Raw genomic sequence first — 15,623 nt, 5'->3', positions numbered from 1 at the left:
GGACAAAAGGCAAAAAATAAATAAATAAAAACAGAACAGGGACAATCTTATGAAATCAGTGCACCCTGGTGTTTGGTTAAGAATATTAAATCAGCACGTAATAAGTGCTAAGTCTACTATTAGTCAAAGTGAAGCAAAAAGGGTAATAATACCATGTGATATGTAATTTTTTGCTTCCTGAGAAAAGAAAGCACACAAAATTCAACTGCAGAGAAAATACGTTTCTAGAACTAAATTCCAAAGGGTAAGTTTTTATGAGTCCTTGAAAACACTGGCAAAGTAGAAACATTATTTTCATCCTTGGCTGTTGATAAATATTGTAAAATGAGAATGTATAAAGGTATACATTCTCTTTCAAATAAACTTTACATAGATGTGGTTCTAACTCTGTTCATCATCAGAAGATAAGCATCACTAAAAAGACTTGCCAATTTATCAAAACTAAGATTCTAATTTCATACTTACCTCTAAACCCCTTCTCCCATACCTGGTTTCTACATAAAAAATTAATATCTTCACCTATTTGTATTAAAAAATTCTTGGTCCTTTCAAAAGACTTGATTATACAGAATTTAAGAAATGGGAATTCCTCATAATGAGTGAGCACAGTTTAATAACTCTTGCCACCTTCAAAATAGTAAAGTCTTAACATCCACAGAAACACTCACCCTGGTCATTGTATCGAGATAGATCGGCCTGGCTGATGTAGAGGTCATGATCACTATCTAGTTCCCAGAATTTACAATAAATAACATAGAAATGTTCATAGGAGAAGTAATCTGTGATTTGGTTTATATCTTCCTCTTCTTCCAAAAGGGCTAGAGTCTGAAATGGTATGAATAGAAGGATTAATTTACTTTAAAATTATGAAGACCCAGCTTTGGCCACTGTACTGACTCTAGTAAATTTTTATTTTAAATTGAATTAAAAATTTTGGGTTTGGTACCAAACTAGGAACTTTAGTAGGCAACCTCATCCTACCTTTAATCAGCTGATCAATCTACAAGCATTCATGAGCTCTGTAATATGCTTAGCCAAGAGGTAGATGCTATGGAGGATTTACAAGCAGGAAAAGGGAAGAACCATCACCAAGGGGACTGCAGCCTACCACATGTTCCCAGATTAGGAAGCACAGAACAATCAGACAACAGACTTAATTACATACATGCACATAAACTGACATTGTTTTTAACTTTTCAAGATTATGAAGAGTGGTTTTCCATCTATCCTCTTTTATTATAAAGAGTGGGCATCCACACACAGGGCTTGGTTTTGGAATAGAATCAAGTTTACCATAAAGGTGACTTTTGTATACCATTGTGATGATGTGGGGTGGCCTAGCATAGAAGGCATGGGAGGTAGAGCTGCATGGCCCTAAGCTGGAAATAAACCTGAGTCTCCCTTGACTCTCTGTGTGCCCCTAAGGCAAATATCTGAAACCATGATTTTGAGGCCAGTATTCTTGTAATCAGCCCAATTATCATATAAGTGAGCAGATAAATGAAGACCTTTTTAGAAAGATTCAGGAAAAAAAGATAAACCATAAGGAAACTTAGGAAATAGAAAAAACAAAGTGAGATGGCAGAAATAAGATCAGATATACCAAAAATCACAATAAATGAGCTAAATCTCCCTATCATCAGAACAAGAATAAAAACCAAACCCAGAAAAGCAGATCTAAGTATATGCTGTCCAAAAGAGATGCATCTGAAATAAAATTTAAAAGGAATGTTAAAACATATACTAGCTAAATCTTAATAAAAAGAAAACATGTCAGTATTATTAGAAAGAAAAATTATTTTCTAAAATAAAAATACCAGAAATCCAAAATACCTTGGCAAATTGAAAATAACATAAATTATGGTAAAAGCCACTCGGTGAAAGATTATGCGGCCAGTAAAAATTATAAAGTCTACATAGAAACAAAGGAAAATCATGATACGGTAAGTACGAAATTTAGGATATAAGATTGTATACACCAAGAACTATGTTAAATCCTAAAACCCAAATACGCGTACGAATGATACTAGAAAAACACATACCAAACTATTAGTTGTATTAGGGTGGTAAAATACGCGTTTTATTCTGTTTTCCGAAGTTACTTGTAATGCTTTATTTTATGAAATTTTCTTTAATGTGTATAAAGCAGAATATGTAGAATAAAACAAATCTTGAGCAGGGAGCTCTTATTTTCATCAACTGGATTGTCATAAATTGTAAAGAATGAATAACTTCTGCTGTTGGTGAGTATGTAAGTCTAAGTATGAGCTAGTGCAGGCATTTAGGAGCATAACTTGGCAGGATCTATCAAGTTGAAAAGGCACATACCATCTAATCCAGGATTTTCCCTCTAGTAGTCTATCTTAGAGAAATTCCTACTCATATATACATAAGAGGAAAGTACAAGGATGTTCACTGCATTACTGTAATAAGGAGAATATGAAAGCAACTTGAACATCTTCAATAGAGAAATATGTAATTACAGAACAGCCATGCCATAGATTATGCAGTAGTTAAGAGAATGAGATATACTTATCTAAATGGAAATGCAAAGAACATCAAGACATACTGTTAAAAAAAGTTATTATAATAATAAATATGGTCTTACATATTAAAAAAAATTGTAGCCATACAGGACAAAACTATATACTCCACATATATGTATATGTATGAGAATATATATAAACATATATACATATGAGAATAAAACCACAGAAAACATGGGTTCCCTCATGAGGGAATGAAATAGCAAAGAGATGGTGACCTCTGCTTATTATTCTATATGTGTGTATATTGTCTGAATGTTTTACGATCATACATTCATGTACTAAGAGAAAAAGCAAGAAAAATGGGTAGGGAAGAAAACAGGGAAGCAGAACACTTGAGCTTTATTTCCAGTTTAGCCATTTACTTGATGTGTGATCTTATCCAAGTCATTCAATCATATTTGGGCCTCAAATTTTATCATCAGTTAAAAAAAAAAGTATTATAATAATCATTGAGAAACCACAAACTCAAATGTGCTTCAAGAATATGAGGGGTTATTATCATCGTTAAGGTGCACGGTCTTTTTTATGGACTTACTGCCATCTCAACCCATCCCACACTACCTCCTGAGAGCCCAGGAGTTCAATAAATATTAATAATGATTGTGACGATGACTTTTCACTTATTAGAATAAAAACTGTTTGCATATCTACTATGGATTGCTAATTTTGCCAAGTCTTCATTACTTTGTCCCAGATGAAGACAGAAAAAAAGAGATTAAATGAGGTTGTATTATTCAGCTAAGCTTCATTTAGTATGATTCATTTAAGATAAAATATTTCATTTCCTTTCAGGTGTGACCAATTCTTTCTGTAGGTTAAAAAAAAAGCTTGAACAATTAGGCATGAAGATTGCCTCGGTAAAAGGCTCCCACTAGTGGTCACTACTTTCTCATTTGGTAAAATAAAACAATTGAATGAAATGTATTCTTTCTTTTTTTAAAAATTTTTGTCTTTTTAGGGCCATACCTGCGGCATATGGAGGTTCCCAGGCTAGGGGGTGAATAAGAGCTATAGCTGCCAGTCCACACCGTAGCCACAGCAACGCCAGATCTGAGCTGCATCTACGACCTATACCACAGCTCATGGCAGCGCCAGATCTTTAACCCACTGAGCAAGGCTAGGGATCGAACCTATGTCCTCAGGAATATTAGTTAGATTCATTTCTGCTGAGCCATGATGGGAAATCCAAATATATTCTTTCTTAAAAGGATTTTTTAGTATTTTTCTCCAGCAAGAGAGCTGGATAAAGAGTCACTGTTGAACAGAACAAGTTGAAATTCTTCCGTTTCTATTGCAAGGCCCTTCCCAACCTGGCCCTGTCTCACCCTCAGGCCTTATCACTGGTCACTCTCTCCATGGAGCCTTTGGCCACTTAAGACTCTTCTGTAGTTCCTGAACATGACACTTTCATGCTTTTGGGCTTCTGCTGCTTCCTCTCTATGGAATCCCCTTCTCTTCTAATTTTTTATTTTGGTAAACTCCTGGTATCACCAAGGTCAAGATCACATGCCAGTCCTACTGTGAAGCCTTCACTACATGTTTATCATACATTTCTGCAACTTTTTCAAGTCAGGTGTGACCCTCCATGCACTTTTCTCTTCTGTTCTACGGTGCTTGCCCTGATTAAAAATCTGCTGTTATTCACCTTTGTTCCCCCAACACATCTCAGGTATCTGAAAACTGCTTAATGACTGAAAGTAGTGACAGGGCTTTGCACATAATAAGCACTCAACTATTTTTAAATGAAGTAAGATTATTATTTAAATTGCTCCTTATATATGAATTTCAATGAGAGGCATACTTGCAGAAAGTTGCTTTTTCTTATCTCTGTAGAAGTAATTTTTCCACTCCAAGATCTGTTGACTGTGTAGAATATTCTCTGAATAACCTGGTTCCAAAAGGAAAACAAAACCAAAGACATTAAAGATATCCACCACTTTATCACAGGCCACCTTATGAATATTCTTTGAACCAGTCTAAATTTTGGCTTTTTTTTTTTTTTTAATGGCTTCACCACACCTGAGACATATGGAAGGTCCCTGGCCAGGGGTCAAACCAGAGCTACAGCTGCCAGCTTACACCACAGCCACAGCAACACCAGATCCAAGCCAGATCTGTGAGCTACAATGCAGCCTGCAGCAATGCCAGATCCTTAACCCACTGAGTGAGGCCAAGGGTTGAAACTGCATCCTCATGGAAACAACCTTGGGTCCTTAATCTGCTGAGCCACCATGGGATTTCCCTAAGTTTTGGCTTTTTGATGATATCATGTTATTTCTAGTAAAAATTAATACTATATTAAAAGAAATCTACATCCATATAGTTTATATCTACTCTTATAAGAATAAAAAAATTCACTGCTTACATATTTGCATTTCCCAGGTGCCTACATCACTTTTGTTTTGACCTCCCATCTTATACAGTGAGGCCTGATTCAAGTAGTGCTTATTATTTGGGGAAGGCAAATTAGGTGGGAAATATATGCTGGGCTGGTTTAATAATTACTGGGTCAGAAGAATGGCTGCCAATGTGATGCGCCTCAAGAGGTGTTGGTCTGGTTATTACAGCCTTATCCATTGGAGTTTTGAAGAATTTCAACTCTCTGTAAACTCAGATACATCTGGAAAAATTTATATCCTGAACCCTTATTTGAGCATGAACAATTCTGTTATTAACTAGTGTTTTAATAAGTTTAACAAATGTGAAACTCTGGAGAAGACCCTGGACAAGATGTAGCAAGTGTGTCTGAAATTGAGGATGTGTGTGCTGTGGTATAGGAGAAACTGGAGAAGGAAGACAGGCTGCGATCCTGGAGGCAGGAGGCCACAGTTCATTCTCTACAATTTTACCTGGGGTTATTCCCACCCATTTAATTTTCCCTTGACCTACTAGGTTTTTCTTTTCTTCTCCAAAAGGAAGCAATGGTGAGAAGAGGAATTAAGCATCTTTTTTTGGTACTTTGGCTTTGATTTTGATTATTTAATGATATGGAAATCCTGTATTGTTGGTTTTATCATAGAAGAGGTTAGATTCCTTTTTTACGGCTATTTTAGTGCAAGAAGAACAAAAAAGGGAGGACATTTGGACATCTATCTTAAGAGTATCCTAATGAGGAACTAAACCACTATCCTGTTTCTGGATTCTTTACCTAAGAGAGTGATTCCCAAAATAATAGGAAAAAACTAGCCTCAGATGAAGGCTCAGACTTCTGCTGCCCAGCTTTGCTCACCCCATCTCTGCTATCAGTGCTAACTCCTTCTGACCCTTTAGAATCCAGCTCAATGACCAACTCCACAGGAAGCCCCAGAACAGGGTCTTGGGTAGAGCTGTCTTCTATGCTCCTCACGTCACCTGAGTCTCCTCTCATCCTGTGAAAACACAGGTGCACCCTACTGTGATCACCTCCGAACTCTAAGAAAACTAGTCTTTCTTCACTTGCATTCCAGAGCTGATATATTGCTCTGTATATATCATCGGGTGGTCAATAACTGCTTAACAATTTTTAAAAATTGAGGTATAACTAACATATATTAGTTTTAGATGTATGACATAATGATTTGATATTTGTATACACTGTGAAGTCATCACCACGGTAAGTCTAGTTAATATGCATCACCAGTTATAGATTTTTTTTCTTGTGATGAGACCTTTTAAACATTTACTCTTTTAGTAACTTTCAAGTATGCAGTACAGTATTTATTAATAACTATAGTCATCATGCTGTACATAACATCCCCATCACTGATTTATTTTATAACTGCAGGTTACACATTTCGACTCCCTTTACCCATTTTGCTGACTTCCCTCCCCACCGCTGGCAACCCCCAATCTGTTCTATTTAGAGATTTTTTTTTTAAGATTTATATCATATAGTATTTATCTTTCTCTGCCTTATTTCACTTAGTATAATGTCCTCAAGGTCAATCCATGGTATCACAAATGACAAGATTTCACTCTTTATGGCTGAATATTCCATTGTAAATATTCCACATCTTTATTCATTCATCCGTTGATGAATACTTAAGGTTATTTCCACATATTGGCTTTTTTTTTCTTTTGTCTTTTCTAGGGCTGCACCTGCGGCATATGGAGGTTCCCAGGCTAGGGGTCTAAATGGAGCTGTAGCCGCTGGCCTATGCCAGAGACATTGCAACACCAGATCCGAGCCGTGCCTGTGACCTACACCACAGCTCATGGCAACGCCGGATCCTTAACCCACTGAGTGAAGCCAGGGATCGAACCTGAAACCTCATGGTTCCTAGTCAGATTTGTTAACCAGGAACTCCCCACATATTGGGTATTGCAAATAATGCCAGAGTGAATACAAGAGTTCATATATCTTTTCAAATTAGTGTTTCTCTTTCCTTTGAACAAATACCCAGAAGTGGAATTACTGGATCATACAGTTGTTCTGTTTTTAAATTTTTTGAGGAACCTCCATTGGTTCCACCAATTTACCTTTCCATCGAGAATGCACATGGGCTCCCTTTTCTCTATATCCTTGTTATTTCTTGTCCTTATGACCAACACCACAGCTCACAGCAACGCCAGATCCTTAACCCACTAAGCAAGGCCAGAGACTGAACCCACGTCCTCATGGCTATTAGTTGGGTTCGTTACCACTGAGCCATGGAGGGAACTCCCTATTTCTTGTCTTTTGATGATAGTCATTCTAACAAGTGTGAAGTGATATCTCACTCTAGTTTTGATTTGCATTTTCCTGATGATTAGTAGCACTGAATATCTTTTCATGTATCTGATGGCCACCTGTATGTCTTTTTTGAAACATTGACAAATTAGTAAGGTTGAAAAGCTGTGTAACAAAGACTTCCATGTTATATTTGTGACAGAGATGTATGGGATTCATAGCTAATTGACTAACTCTATTTGGTTCTAAACAGCAGATAGATGCCAACCTAGGAAAGTTCTCTAATTAATATTTTACCTAAACCAGTATTGTTGTCTATGATTTACAGATAGACTGCTATAGAATGAACAGAAAACATAAAACAGGGAAGAGTAACTGCATACACAATTACTGTGAAAGCTGCTACTAATGTAGTCGTGTTTACTCTTGAGGGAAAAATAAGACTAGAGTATAGATGTGACCATGATCTGAATGGCTATCAGGTGGAAGAAGCAGCTGATTTGTGTTGCACCAGAGTGTAGAACCATCTCAACTGGATAGAAATGCCCTTATAATGAAATTCTCCAATGTAAGTAAGAGTTACCTAAAATTAGCCCTATGAAGCAATATGTTGTTTGGAGTAGTGAGGTTTCTTCTCAGTACAATTATTTAGGCAGATGCTGATAGGATTCCTGTGTTAGGTGGGAGCTAAGACTAGCTGGTGTCTATAACTTCTCTACTGGCCCCAATCACTCAGATATTGAATGAAGTGCTCAGGGAAGAGGATGTCTTACTGTATTCTTAGCACTAGCTTCACAGAAGTTCATCTAAAAAATATGGCAGATTTTAGGCTAAAAATTATATACATGAAAATAAACACTAAGAATATCTTTTATCACAGTTCCATGTCCCCTCTCAAGTTAGAGTCAACTTCAATGCATGTTATTAACCAACCTTTTCTTTGTTGCACATTAGCTTTTTGTTGTTATTTTTTGATTCTGAATATAAATTTGTCTTAAAGTCTTATCGATCTAAATTTTATATTTATATACTTCTCAAATATTTTATATTCTAATGGAAGTATTGTGTTACACTTAAAATTATAAAACTTTCATTTGTATTTATTTTTGTTTTATTTTCATTTTTAATTCTTTTTGACAAAATTTTAAAAATCTATAAACATTTTCAATGTTAAGCAATTTACCATTTTTAGTATCTGCTAACCTATTTGTCTCATACTACTAAAATGTTCCTGTATCCCAGTTTTCCACAGCCTAAATCTTATTCAGTGACCAGCACATTTATTGATTTCCACACTACTGATTCAGCATTTTAGCTTATCAAGGTAGGGGCACCATCTAGTGGTGTTAGCATGTAACTGCTGGTTCTACATTAATTACAGTTGTTTTTATCCTCTAACATTTGGTCTACCACTTTCAGGTTTTCCTAAAAGAAATTAATCAAAAATTTAAACATATCGAATAAAATGTGAAAATTAATAAGAGTAAGAATAAATGTTTACTGCCAGTGAGATAAATGAAATTGGATAATTTTTCACCAAGGGATCTCAAGTCAACTTGATAGACAATTTGAATCCTAAATTAGTTTCCTTTCTATTTCTTTCATCTATTGATTGGAAACCTGTAATTCATAACTGTAGGTCATCAGGAGTGGAAGTACCTGTCTGGTGGTTCTTTCAGAGAGTTTTTGACAAGTGGATCAGAGGCAGACACAGACATTACAGAGAGATTGCTCTTTGTAGGTGACTTGAATGAAGATGAACACACTCAATGCTGGAAGCCTGGCTCTGCTACTAGACAGGGAGTGGTGAATGGGCTCCTGATCCACTCTGGTTAATATGGCTCTGAAAAGTATGGCTTCAATGGTCTCCTGCAGAACTTGGACTTTAAACAAAACAAAAAAATCTAATAAAAATGATTTCTTTCTCCATCAAGAGGAAACATTCTCAAGGAGAAAGAGGCTGTCAGTGATGAACGCCTCCACCAGCTTAGTTGTTTTAGGAAAGATAAGCGCAATTAAATTCCTGAAGTGATACATTCAGGTCGATTAAGACATTGAATAGATCATTAAGACACCATCTGATCCAGCCATAGAAATATCTTTACTGCCAGCACCAATGTCACAAAAATGTATTTTCAACCTTATCACTTATTTTAAAACCTCATGTGAACACTTCTTTCCTCAAAAGTCAGCATATGCCAGTAAGGATAAGCAGAGTCTTATTCACCAGCAATTTCTTTGCATGATATGCAAAAAAAGCAAACTCAAGGGCTATAATTTGCTGATATTTCCAATTTTCATTTTCATTCAATATCAAGAGGCTCATTTCTCAATTGCCAACTTTTCTCTGGAAATAAAGGAAAACAGGGAGTGACTTTAGGAATAATCTCTTATTTAGGTAGTGATGTCCTTTTTAGCTACATGTGCAGTTGGTGTCCTGTCTTTTTAGTCTAAAAACAATTGACAAAATAACAGAAGTCTTTTCCTGTAGCAGAGGTTTTCAGTGACAGATGGAAAGAAAAGTCCAAGTTTTTCTTCATCATATGTGTGCCACATATAAATATTTGAGTTATACACTGTCAGCAGTTTCTTCCAACTGTAAAGTGACATAACTGAATAACTCTAGCATGCAAACAAAATATATCAATTGTCCTATACTGTATGCTACTGAGATAATATAACATTCAATAGGGTCATATAATACATTAATTTTGCTTTCTCTGAGATACATCATTAATTCTGAGGCTGATCTTTCAAAGTTTCTTGGAAATAATGTGATCTTACCTGTTTTTGCCACAAGTAGGGTAGAGAATGACACTTCTCTAATTTGGTTACTTTTATGCCTTTAGCAACAAAATTAATTAATTTCATACTAGAAAGCTTATTTTGTATTTGTTATAGAAAAATTTACTCTGAAATAATGCAAAAGTTACAATGACGTCATTCCATTATTCGACCAAATTTCATAACAGAAAAGGCACTGGGGAGAATGGTCCAATAAAATTCTGTTTATAGATATTCAGTGTGATGATTTTTATTTGCACTTTTCTTTTTTGGATGGTAGTATGAGATAACAACAGCAGATACACTTATCTCAGTACATACAGATTCACATTGTGTTCTAAATTGGAGCTTATTTAGTATTTATGATATGATGCTCTTTTGAGTTGCCCCATTATCATTATTTCATTTCAAATATTTTATTCTTTAATGACTACTTCTGAGTAATGGATTCATTATTGTGAATTGGAGTAAAGCAGCATAATACTAACATGAAGTATAAACTTAAAAAAATATAAATAATAATATGCAAATGCCATGAAAATATGTAAGCAGAGAAAATTGATCTTGTTTTGACCACTATAGTTTTTTTTGTTCAATGATTAACAGAATAGTATTTCTCAGAAAATGTGAATTATATGCAAAGAAAATTATATCATGGCTTTTCACTCTGAAATCATAAAAGCTCCTATGGAATCACTTGCTAGATAATCGCAGATCACTCATAGGTCCAGGGATCATACTTCAATAAATACCAAACTATAAAGAATACAGAAGGAAATTTTATCTTTTATGATTCTGTTCTTTGATTAGTTCTAAGAACAAATTCCAATGAAAGGTTCCTCTGTAGAGAGCACTTTATGAATTAGTAGCAGGTTGGACTAAATTATCCCTAAGATTTTTTTCTAACTCTCGAGATTCTAAATTATCCCATTAATATGCCCTGAGTTTATAGAACAGTCAACAATCAGAACCCATTAATTCCCTTTGGGATTGAAATGCCTGAGCATCCCAGGCAGAGGAAGGAGTGTAGAATACTTAAGCATGAATAACTTCATTTATTCATCAATAAATATTTACTGTGTATCTATATTATGTGCCAGGCACTGTTCTACATATTGGAAATGCAACGGTGAAAAATACACATGAAATCTCTCTTCTCATGGAGTTTATATTATAGAGAAGGGGAGGGACAAGAAACAAAAATTTAAATATCAGATGATACAAGAGCTAAGAAGGAATATAAAGCAGAACAAAGGAAAAGAAGTGTACAGGGAGGGGATAGAGGGTGAAGAAGGCAGAGGGTGACCAGGGAAGCTCTCACTAAGAAGGGAATATGTGAGCATCTATCTGGATGAAGTTATGGAGTGAGTCATAGGGAAATCTGTAGGAAGAGCACTGCAGGCAGAGGAAAAAGTAGGAACAAAGCACCTGAGACACCTGTTCCAGGAACAAGGAGGAGGCAGGCCACTGTGGCTGAAGCAGAGTAAGCAAGAGGCAGGGTGGAGGAAGGTAAGATAAGAGAGTAGGGGTTGTGAAGTTGTGTGTGGTAAGGGTTATGGGAGCCTTGGCAAGAACTTTGGCTTTTATTCTGAATGAGATAGGAACAGAGGGTCTGAGCAGAGGAGTGACATGATGTGACTTACATTTTCAAAGGATAACTCTTCTTTGTGGAGACTAGACTATAGGGCAAGGAAGGTATAAGCAGGGAGACCAATTAGAAGTAATGCATGTGAGAAAGCAGAGGGTGACTGGCTGAGCCAGGGTGACTATGGGATATGAGGTCGTTTATGTCAGTGTTGTGGCTAATAAGGCAAAAATAACTTCTGAGATCGTCTTAGATGCCAGTGACATGTTCTGGTTCACATAAAGTCTATTATAAAGTTTTATGTCAGGAGTTCCTGTTGTGGCTCAGAGGTAATAAACCCAACTAGCATGCATGAGGATGCAGATTCGATTAATGCCCTTGCTCAATGGGTTAAGGATCTGGCGTTGCTGTGAGCTGTGGTGTAGGTCACAGACACGGCTCAGATCTGTGTTGGTATGGCCGTGGTGTAGGCTAGCAGCTGCAGCTCTTGTTCGACCCCTAGCCTGGGAACTACCATGTGCTGTGGGTGCAGCCCTAAAAAAAAAAAGAAAAAAAGCTAAGTTTTATGACAGAAGAGAATCAATGTAAAAGCAAGGAATGAAGTTCCTACAGGAGAAAAGTATGATAGTATTCCATAACTCAACAGAACCCAACAGATCCACAGCCAACAAAAAGTACCATAAGAATGAGAGGGTCTTCCTCAGAGGAGACAGCCCTATTTACTGAGTCAGAGGCAGGAGTCATCTCACCTGGGGGTGAATGTGAGGTGGTGCCCTGAGGTTCGTCTTTGAAGTTCTTCCAAAGACCATCTGGAAGCTAGGGCAGAGAATGCCTGGTGTGGCTGCAGTGTGAGCTGCAGGCCTGGGTGCTCTCACTCACCCTGTGTGCCCTGCTTACGACTGATCAAATGAGGTAGTTCATGAGTAACAGGAATGAGAACACCTCACAAAGTAGGAGACTGTGATTTTGTTATTTTAAATTCTTACATGATTTGCTTTCTGATCATACCCAATCTATTATTATCATTTCGGTTCTAACTTTGAGATACTACAGACACATCTTTTTTTTGGAAAAGGCTTTTGAAAATTCTTTTTCAGTAATATTTGCAAATGCTAAAGATCAACTGGTATTAATACTAATGACACGGCAAAGGGTATATACCTCATAAGACCAAAGAGAATGAGTCGATCACTTAAATTTTGTATATAAGAGACCGCTTAAGCACTGGGTACATATAAGAAGGGAAATAGTTATAAATAATTCAATTTTACTATACCGTTCTTCCTCTTTAAATAATCATTATAGCCCATACTACATTTTGCATAAAGATCTGGAAGCTGGGATACTAGATAGTGACAAAAAGGAGACCTACAGTTATTTTAAGACATAAAGGACTCAGCCTACCGTGGTGATGTAGCGGGAGTGGAATTCTGGAGCATCTTTCAGGAACGTGAGGCCAGGATGTGTATCAACCACATCCTGAAAAAGAATAAAACCAAAACCAAATCAACAAGCACACCCACACATAAAAATACCCACCAAAATGCCTACAGAACTTTTTTTCCTCCGGTAGAATAATTGCCAGTTAAGCAAACTTGCTGTTTTAGAATTTATTTAATCTACTTACAATTTAATTAGTACTGTATTAAAATATTTCACAAGCATACTCAAATGTGCTTTTTGATATGCATAGTATACGTCAATAAAACCTGAAATTTCAGTTTAGCTATATTTGGTGATTTGTGAATCAAATGTCTCACAAGTACATACTGCAATTTTAACATGCATGTCAGTGCAATTCATCCCACAGCTCTTGGTAGGGGTTGCTAAGTGAAATTTACACAGAAAGGATGATAGACACAAGCCAACCAGAATGATTCTTTCACAATCTACACACGCGGGAAATTTTTGGAAAAAAATAGCCATGTAGCCAGTTTTAAATCTCTGTTAAGTTTGTGAGCCAGCTACATTCATCAAAATAACTGTGTTGATAAATCTGTTTTCCAATTTAGGATTTTATTTTAAAACCTGAGATCTTCTTCTCATGAAACACTAATAGAATATTAAAACTATGAAACACTGTATTTATTTTCTAATTAGGTTTTTAAAGCACTTTGAATGAGCCTGGAGAACTTAGTTGAGATAATCACTGTTAATTTAATAACCAGAAGCAAGAGTGATGCCAACATAGATACAATCTATTAACTAGCTAGGCATGAATGGACAGACATCAGTCATATCCCTTTTTGTTTTGTCAGAGCAGTTAGCTACACACACCTACCAACACAGTCTAAGGTTAATGGACCTTACCATTGACTTAAAATTTTTCTTTTTATACTTTCTTTTCCTTCCTTTCTTCCTTTCTCCTTCCCTCCCTCCCTCCTTCCTTCCTTTCCTTCTTTCCTTTCTTCTATCCATTCATCCATCCAACCATCCAACCATTCCTTTTTGGCCACCCCAACAGCATACGGAAGTTCCTAGGTCAGGGATCAAATCAGAGCTGGAGCTGCAACCTATGCCACAGCTGAAGCAATGCTGGATCCTTAGCCCACTTTGCCACAGCAGGAACTCCTATTTTTATATTTTTTCGGCTGTTCCCACGGTATGAGTAAGTTCCCTGGCCAGGGACTGAACCTGAGCCACAGCAGTGACCTGATCCATAGCAGTGACAATGCTGGATCCTTAATCTGGGAACTCCCTTCTTTATATTTTTATTTGGAAATAATTTTATACCTACAGAAAAGCTGCAAAAATATTATAGAGAGATTTCCTATGTCCTTCTCCCAGCTTCCCATGATGGTAACAACTTACAAATCATAGTACAATTATCTAACCTAGGAAATGAACATTGACATAGTACTAAACTATAGTTCTTATTCAAATTTCACCAGCTTTTCCCCTAATGTCTTTTTTTTGTAACGGGATCCTAACTGCATTTAGTTCTTATGTTTCAATGATCTCTCTCCATCTATAGCAGTTCCTCAGTCTTTCCTTCTATTTCATGATTTTGACATTTGAGTGAGTTCTGATGGTTATTCCATAGAATGTCTCTCAGTGTTGCTTTGTCTGACATTTTCTCATGATTAAAATTACACTTTTAGGAGTTCCCGTCGTGGCTCAGCAGTTAACGAATCCAACGAGGAACCATGAGGTTGCGGGTTCGATCCCTGGCCTTTCTCAGTGGGTTAAGGATCCGGCGTTGCCATGAGCTGTGGTGTAGGTTGCAAATGCGGCTCGGAGCCCTTGTTGCTGTGGCTCTGGAGTAGGCCAGTGGCTACAGCTCCGATTCGACCCCTAGCCTGGGAACCTCCATATGCCACAGCAGCGGCCCAAGAAATGGCAAAAAGACAAAAAAAAAAAAGAAAAAAAAAGAAAATTACACACTTTTAGTGGGTATACCACAGAAGTGATGACAACTTTTTCAGTCATATAAGGAGTATGTGATGTTGACATACCTTACAGCTTGTGGTGTTTATTTTTGAACACATTTGGTTGCAGTGGTATCTGCTGGGTTTACCACCATTAAGCTATTATTTTCCCTTAATAACTGATAAATATCCTAAGGGAGATACTTTGATACTCTGCCAACATCCTGTTTCTCTGCAAACCTTTGCCCACTGATTTTTAGCAGCCATTGATGGAACTTGACTGTGGCATTTATATAGTGGTGTTCACCTAACAGTGACTTGTTTTCTCCTCTTCCTTTTATATTTATTAAGTGAACTTCTATAAGGAAGATATGTCCTTTCTTTCCCATGTATTTATTTGTTCAATTTACATCAGTATAGACCCATGGGTATTTAATTTTGTTCTGCTGGGTACAATCCAATAATATCATTGTATTGGATTATATTGTTGTACCAATAGTATCATAAAATACTAATATTATTTTATTGCTCAAATTGAGCTATCTTTGGTCATTGGGAACTCTACCAGGTTGGCTCCTGTGTCCTCTTGACACGCCCCATCCTTCTGAGAACACTTCCATATTTTCTGGTATCATAAAATGGTCCAGGATCATCTTATATTTTCCATATTCTAGTCCTAGAATCAACCT

General features: G+C 36.6%; 1 protein-coding gene across 2 annotated transcripts in view; it reads right to left on the bottom strand.

Annotated features, from left to right (window-relative positions):
- Positions 1–15,623, bottom strand: part of PPP2R3A (protein phosphatase 2 regulatory subunit B''alpha) — a 199,868-nt gene that overhangs the window by 77,849 nt on the left and 106,396 nt on the right. For both annotated transcript variants that reach the window (XM_047782955.1, XM_047782959.1), the window contains 3 exons: positions 12,971–13,045; positions 4,351–4,437; positions 669–825 (listed from right to left, as the gene is read on the bottom strand). In XM_047782955.1, the coding sequence (XP_047638911.1) occupies positions 669–825; positions 4,351–4,437; positions 12,971–13,045 (319 nt within the window). The remainder of the gene's footprint in view (positions 1–668; positions 826–4,350; positions 4,438–12,970; positions 13,046–15,623) is intronic.

Source organism: Phacochoerus africanus, chromosome 1, assembly GCF_016906955.1.
Source record: "Phacochoerus africanus isolate WHEZ1 chromosome 1, ROS_Pafr_v1, whole genome shotgun sequence".
In the NCBI taxonomy this organism is placed as follows: domain Eukaryota; kingdom Metazoa; phylum Chordata; class Mammalia; order Artiodactyla; family Suidae; genus Phacochoerus; species Phacochoerus africanus.
Note: the sequence above shows the minus strand (reverse complement) of the source record. Positions and strands in the feature narration are given on the sequence as shown.